The sequence below is a fragment of the Haliotis rufescens genome, unplaced genomic scaffold, assembly GCF_023055435.1.
Source record: "Haliotis rufescens isolate VD_foot unplaced genomic scaffold, xgHalRufe1.0.p SCAF_8, whole genome shotgun sequence".
Classification (NCBI taxonomy): domain Eukaryota; kingdom Metazoa; phylum Mollusca; class Gastropoda; order Lepetellida; family Haliotidae; genus Haliotis; species Haliotis rufescens.
This window is the reverse complement of record NW_025964372.1, coordinates 36,432,801-36,440,122: the sequence shown is the minus strand read 5'-3', so window position 1 is coordinate 36,440,122 and position 7,322 is coordinate 36,432,801. Positions and strand designations below refer to the sequence as shown.

The window sequence follows — 7,322 nt, the reverse complement described above, 5'->3', positions numbered from 1 at the left end:
AGTGATTGATAGCATGATCATCGATCTACGCAATTGGAATACGATGACATGCATGAACCAAGTTAGCGAGCCCGACCACCCGATCCCGTTAGCCGCCTCTTACGACAAGCATAGGTACCAGTTTCGGAAGACCTATTCTCGACCCAGATCTTCACGGGTCCTTTCCAATAGTGATGATACCAGGTGTTCTTTCTCTTATGGATGTTGTGCTATAGATACTGTTATGAAAATAGTTGCCGTACATTCTACAAATCACACAAGGCATAACTTGTAAAGTTACTTCATCGCCATCCAATACATCATGTATTATGTATTATAAATATAAAAAATAACATACATCATGTATTATGTATTATAAATATAAAAAATAACATACATCATTCAAGCCGCATGTCATACTAGATTAGGTCTAAGTTTAGGAAAGCTTAGAGAAGCCTTAATTCAGCATCAGAACACACATGGCGAATAAACAAATATACACATATTTTCTGAGAAATAAAAAACAGAAGAAAATTGAAATTAAACAAAGAAGTTTCTAAACCCTATACAAAACACAATACATAGAGGGACAGCTATGCAAATAAATATAAGACAAAACCTTTCCAGAATCATTAGGTGGAGATGGGGGCTAGGATGGAGATTAGCTCAATTATTATATATTATTACAGTCGCTCAGTTATCTAGTGTTTTATCTAAAATAAATAATAATAACGATCTGTATTCTCGGACACTTTAATCAGTGTGCAAGAGTAGGGCTTACAATGCGAGGCCTATGACAGAAATAGGTGAGGTGAGGTGAAATGGGGTTTAACGTCGCGTCCAAGATTATTGCACTTATATAGCGACGTGCATGTTCGTGTGTGTGTTTGTGTGGCTGCTTGTACTAGTCCGGACTGATGCCGATTTATAGTGCTAGCTCACTGAGGTACCATGCCGCATTTTAACATGAATACCCCACTCAGACACAGTATACTGACTCCGAGCCGACCAGTCCTTGTTTTAGCCCCTTAATGCCGAGCGCCAGACAGGGTAACAACAAGTACCATCTTTTAACGTCTTTTGGTATGACGCGGCCGGGGATCGAACCCCGGACCTTCCGCTCTCCGGGCGGACGCTCTACCACTAGACCACGGAGGCGGTTATGACAGAAATAATTCCGTAAAACGGGGAAATGAATCACTATCAAATGATACAGGGTAATTTAGAAGGAAGTATGTGAACATGAATTTGGTTATAATGATCTTCAAACATTCAAGTAACATCTGCATCCTGACTAGGCAATAGATACAATTTCAACTAGACATAAACAGGGTCGCTTCACTAGTTTTGACCTTATGGGGGGGGGGGGGGGGGTAGCCTAGTGGTTATAGTGGTCGCTCGTCACGCCGAAGACCCGGGTTTCGATTCCCGACATTGGTACAATGTAGGAAGCCCATTTCTGGTGTCCCCGGCCGTGATATTGCTGGAATATTGCTAAAAGCGGCGTAAAAAACCATATTCACTCACTCACTCACTTTGACCTTATGGTGTTCACTCACACACTGCTGGGGTACATTCAGAGCACAAGGCAACACGTTGAGAGCACCATCTGAATGAGGATGAAGTTCTGCAGAACATTAATCCTTACTCACGATCCTGTTGTACAGCTGTTCCCATAGCTCCTCCTGATATGTACTTTCCAAGGACAACATGTTGTCCTTATTCAGCAGTTGGTTGATGATCGGTGGCATTGGATGACGAAGGATTGCATTTGTGTACAGGATGATGAACCTATCTGATTTCATATTCTCACAAGCATCGACAGCAGAGGAAAGCCTGAAATAACACAGCTCGTCTTCAAGAAACGCTTCCGTAAGAATGATGACAGTCTTCCAGCTGTTGTTGATGGCGTCGAGGACCTCTGCACATGTGTATACCCCAGGCTCGAAGTCTCTTTCGGGAATACATAGAGTGAGATCTCTGCTGATTTCTATCTCCTGTGTGAATGCATTAAGCACCCACTGGTAGTCGTCTTTTGTTGAGTAATAGACTAATACATCATACGTAAAATATCTGTGGAAATTGAAGCCTAGTCGTTTCACACTCCACCGTTTTAACAGATGGACATTTCTTGCGATATGCGAACTAAGGGAAAGTACCAAGAAAAACAGAAACAAAAGACACACAGCAAAGGAAAGACAAACAACGGAAATACATTCTCTCCAAAGGTTTAAAGAAGCATTTGCAATATCCGTCATATTTACCATTTGTCCTCCATCGTTTCTGCACATGTAGTGACTACTTTCAACAAACCTTACATCTGTCTCAGTTAACCATACGATGAAGTCCAAATACGCACAGCCACATAACAGAGGATTTCCTCGAAGATTGACAGAGAGGTTCCTCTGTTGAGACACGATATCCAGCCTCTGCCTGGTATCTACACTAAGTTGGTGTATTAAATTGTAGGAGACATCTATCATTGATATATTTGGTATATTCTCTACATCGGGAGGAAGGTCTGTGAGCCCGTTATTTAACAAATGCAATTTTTCAAGATGTTGCAAATTCGCAAATATTCCTTTCATGTTATGAATAATTAAATTAAAACCAACAGTAATATGATTCAGTGAAAGGACGTTAAGGTTGCGAAATGATTTCAGTAAAGCCTTTGGTGGTTCAGTGAAACCATTTCCGGAAATATGCAACTCTTGGAGGTTTTCTAGACCCATGATGCGAACGTCATTTGCTTGTACAGAACAATTAGCAAACACCAATGTTTTCCATCCCTGAGTTCCAGAGAAATTCAAGGTATCCAAAAAATTATCAAATGGTGTCAGTACTGGTGCAAAGTAAAGTGAGGAAAGATTTTGGGGGAAAGGCAACTGTGTAGGTATAGGGTCTTTTACAGCCGCGTCCATGTGTGAATTCTGTCCTTTGCTTTTCAATACCGAACTTGCAGAGAAGACACACTGTTCAGGGTTTCCTCTTGGTAATACCATCTTTTCATCAGATGACTGAAACACTGAGTGTGAGTTAAAAAACGGGTATTTGACATTCATCAATTTAAAATCTTGATCTGTTTGTGCAAATGTAAAAGAATTCAAATTCGGGTACATATTAAGTGTTTGTAGTAGTGGATACTCGTCAAGTATCATATTGTGGCTAAGATCTAAACTATGAAGACACAGGGAAAATGGTTCCTTAGTCAAGGCTCCCTTTGCAATAATCGTAATTCTGTTGCTTGCAAGAAAAACCTCTGAAACACACATCGTGACAAGATGACGTGTCGCAAAGACTGATAGCATATTACACTGATGGCCAGCACCTATAATAAAGTTTGCTATGAATGAAATTCTGGTCATGGAACGATTTGAATAATTCTTCAGATTAATCAAACGTTCTGCTAGGTCATTATTGACTGCATTTCTGATGTCTAAGATGTCCAGTCCTGGGAACTTGGCAACCAATTTACCATCTATCTTTCCTTTATTACATGCGTATATCTGAAGTTTTGTAAGATTTACTTTCGTGAAGACATCCAGTGCACTTTCATTTAGTGAGCCGTTTTGGCAGAACCTTACTGTCAAACTCTGTAAATTTGTCATGTTACTAAATCCAACACCGAAATGTGGGTTAAGCGGAGAATCGATGGCGAGTTCTTCCAACTCATGCAACTGTGCGAATGTGTCTTCTGCGAAGCACCAATTGCTCTCCCGAATGTCCATATCAGTCAAGAATAGCAGTTTTAGTGGAACATTTTCAAACAAACCTGGTGGAAGAGCTTGGGAAGTAAGGTTTAGCTTGTTTTTTCCAAGATCAAGTTTAGTCAGAGATGGTAGACTCTTGAGAGATCCTTCTTCAAGATGAGTGATTTTATTATTGTACATGCTGAGTGTGTGCAGTTCCGGGAGAATAGGAAAGGACATGTTTCCGATGCTTGTTATGCTGTTCCGTGTCAGGTCAATAATTGACACATTGTTTGGAAAACCTTTGGGAAGATCGTCAAAGGTCATTCCTGAACAGTTAACAAGTACCTCGTGACCTGTTTCTACAATCTTGCAATTCTTAATGTCAGATCTTGAAGTGCTGCACAGCAAACTGCCAGCGCTGATCCACTGAATCAGGATCCTCAGTAATATGTTCGCTGTCATTGTCTGAAAGATAATAATAATAATAATGGTGTATTGTTGTTTGTTTTTATTGCTTGTTTAACGCCGCACTCGGCACTATTCCAATTATATGACGGCGGTCTGTAAATAATCGAGTCTGGACCAGACAATCCAGTGATTGACATCATGAGCATCGATCCACGCAATTTGAATCGATGACATGCATCAACCAAGTCAGCGAGCCTGACCACCCGATCCCGTTAGTCGCCTCTTACGATAAGCATAGTCGCCTTTTACGGCAAGCAGTGGTTGCTGAAGATCTATTCTACCCCCCGGATCTTCACGGGTCGGGAGACACATGTATTCAGGCTAATATAACGTTTGTATTACCCTACCCTGAGACAGTATCCAGCTTGAAATAACACGTGCCTATGAGCGTGACGCACCCAATCACTTTCTCGACTTTCAATTTGATTTAACATAAAAGGATAAACATGATTGATACGCAGGAACATGCTGTTAATGCAAATGGATAAAAATGTCAACAATGCCCATATTTGGGCATATATCAATATTTATGCGCAACCAGATTTGCAACCGGTTTCAGTTTAAATACACATTTTGACGTGGGAAGTGTTTTATACAACTCATAAACCGTCTACAGGCAAGAAATACCAGAAAATATCGCGAATCAATAGCGAGGCCGCGGTATAAAACGAATTGGATGACAACAGGCGAGAGAAAGACCGCGTTCAGCATGCAAACAACTGAAGTCAGCAAGTGTCAGAAAGCACTTTCCATGAACCTTAGGAAAAAGGTGCGCGTTGATTACGAGTCAACAAAAGTCACAGCCCAAGCACAAACAATTTGTTTGAATTATTTCCTTGATAATTTCCTTGTAGCAGTATCACTAAGGGTGATGTGGTTTTATGCGTCCCGCGTTAGGTTTCACATAGGGACACATAAATACACGTATACAAGTTCGAGGTACGTGGTATCGGGGTACGATGACGCAACAAGCAAAGTCGCGAGTCTGTCCGTCCGATCCAAATTTGTTCGATTCTCACGGCATGTAATATAGTGAAGAGCCCTCTTGCACAAAGCAATCCAAGCGCTGAAACTATAGCAATTCTATGTTTAAGTACAGGAGTTAGAGAGTCTTAACGAAAGACGTTAAAAGATGGTACTTGTTGTTACCCTGTCTGGTGGTCAGCACTAAGGAGATAAAACACGGACTTGGTCGGCTCGAAGTAGGTATACTGTGTCTGAGTGGGGTTAAACTGCGGCATGGTATCTCAGTAGGCTAGCACTATAAATCGGCATCATTCCGGACAATAGCCACACACACACACACACACACACACACACACACACACACACACACACACACACACACACACACACACGCTTTTAGCAATCTTCCAGCAATATCACGGCGGGGGGGACACCAGAAATGGGTTTCACAGATTGTACCAATGTCGGGAATCGAACCCGGGTCTTCGGCGTGACGAGCGAACGCTTTATTCACTAGGCTACCCGACTGCCCCTACCTCTATAGAGACATATTTATCAATGCAACCAAAGCTCAACCAATACCCAACCAAAAGTCATAATTGATACCTGATGTTAATTCTACGTTGACATTTCAACTTTCAAATCCAACCAAAAATCAATGTCATTTCAATGCTGAAACACAACATTGTTTCAACACTGGTTCAAATGTTGTGCCGGGTGGGTAAGTTTTATTGAAATGTGATAGATGTGAAGTACTCGTTGTGATTCTTTAGATTGTTGTTACCCTGTCTGGCGCTCGGCACAAAGGGGCTAAAACAAGGACTGGTCGGCTCGGAGTCAGTATACTGTGTCTGAGTGGGGTATTCATGTTAAACTGCGGCATGGTATCTCAGTGAGCTAGCACTATAAATCGGCATCAGTTCGGACTAGTACAAGCAGCCACACAAACACACACACGTACATGAACGTCGCTATATAAGTGCAATAATTTTGGCGCGACGTTAAACCCCGTTTCACCTCACCTCGGTCGGGTAGCTGTTATATTGCTAAAAGCGGCGTAAAACCACAGTCACTCACTCCACTCACTCGTGACCCGTGAAGATCCGGGGTAGAATAGCACTACAGCAACCCATGCTTGCCGTAAAAGGTGTCAATACTTGTCGTAAAAGGCGACTAACGGGATCGGGTGGTCAGGCTCGCTGACTTGGTTGATGCCAGGGTATGAAACTCCCAAAATTTTCAGCCAGACCACAGGACTGGCTAGCTGAAATACTTGCCAGCCCTGACCAAAACCTGCCTGCCCACAATAATCATATGTTTCTCAGGATAATTTAATTAAAACTTTAAATCGAATTCATTGAACATGAAGTAATGCAAGAAAAGAAATAGCAAACACTTTTTAGGTCAGATTTGTATTTAATATGCTAGAATACATCATGTAAATAATGCTTATCATCGGGAAATATTTAGAATATTTTTACATATAAAATATAACCCGACCGTCGGGCAGGGGGATTTGAAAATCTGGCAGCCCGAGTTGAAATCAACCCGTCTCGGACGGTCGGGCAGGCAGGTATTTCGAACACTGTTGATGCATGTCATCAACCCCAATTGCGTGGATCGATGCTCATGATATCAATCACTGGATGGTCTGGTCCAGACTCGATTATTTACAGACCGCCGTCATTTAGCTTGAATATTGCTGAGTGCGTCGTTAAACAACAAACCAACCAACCACTCACTCGTTCCGCCATTTTGTTTTATCTCATCTATGTTGTTGCCAGTAGCTTTTGTTTGGAGACCAGAATATCCAGCTGTACACAAAGGGTCTACAACAATATCTATTATTACAAATTCTATAATAACACTCACCTTATATTCATAAGCAACTCCGTTTCTTTTCACTGATATTAATAACTGTGTCTGCTGGGACATCTGTATTGGGTTCGGCCTGCTGTGGTAGTAATCATTTCCTTATGAGCGTTTCGGTCATAAACAAACAAGTGCAAAGTTCAGTTGAGTTAAAACTCCAAATTGAGGAAATATTTCTTATCAACTACTTCCAATGCATTATCACGCGTCAAACAATTCTCAAAAATGTGATATCACGTGTTGAGGAAAATGTGTAAATAAAAGGTATTTGATCAGCCGATTGTAAATCAAAGCAAAACCCGGTCGTTCACAAGTTGTCTCTTTCAATCCCTCATCGAACTCAAG

The 7,322-nt window shown here is 41.4% G+C and overlaps 1 protein-coding gene across 1 annotated transcript; it reads right to left on the bottom strand.

Annotated features, from left to right (window-relative positions):
• Positions 1 to 1,445: 1,445 nt before the first annotated feature.
• On the bottom strand, positions 1,446 to 7,108 carry LOC124141817 (toll-like receptor 4). The gene is made up of 2 exons (XM_046509970.2): positions 6,978 to 7,108; positions 1,446 to 4,136 (listed from the first exon to the last, which is right to left on the bottom strand). The coding sequence occupies exons 1-2, from the start codon at positions 7,038 to 7,040 to the stop codon at positions 1,617 to 1,619; spliced, it is 2,583 nt and encodes an 860-aa protein (XP_046365926.1). The 5' UTR covers positions 7,041 to 7,108; the 3' UTR covers positions 1,446 to 1,616.
• Between the last annotated feature and the right edge of the window lie 214 nt (positions 7,109 to 7,322).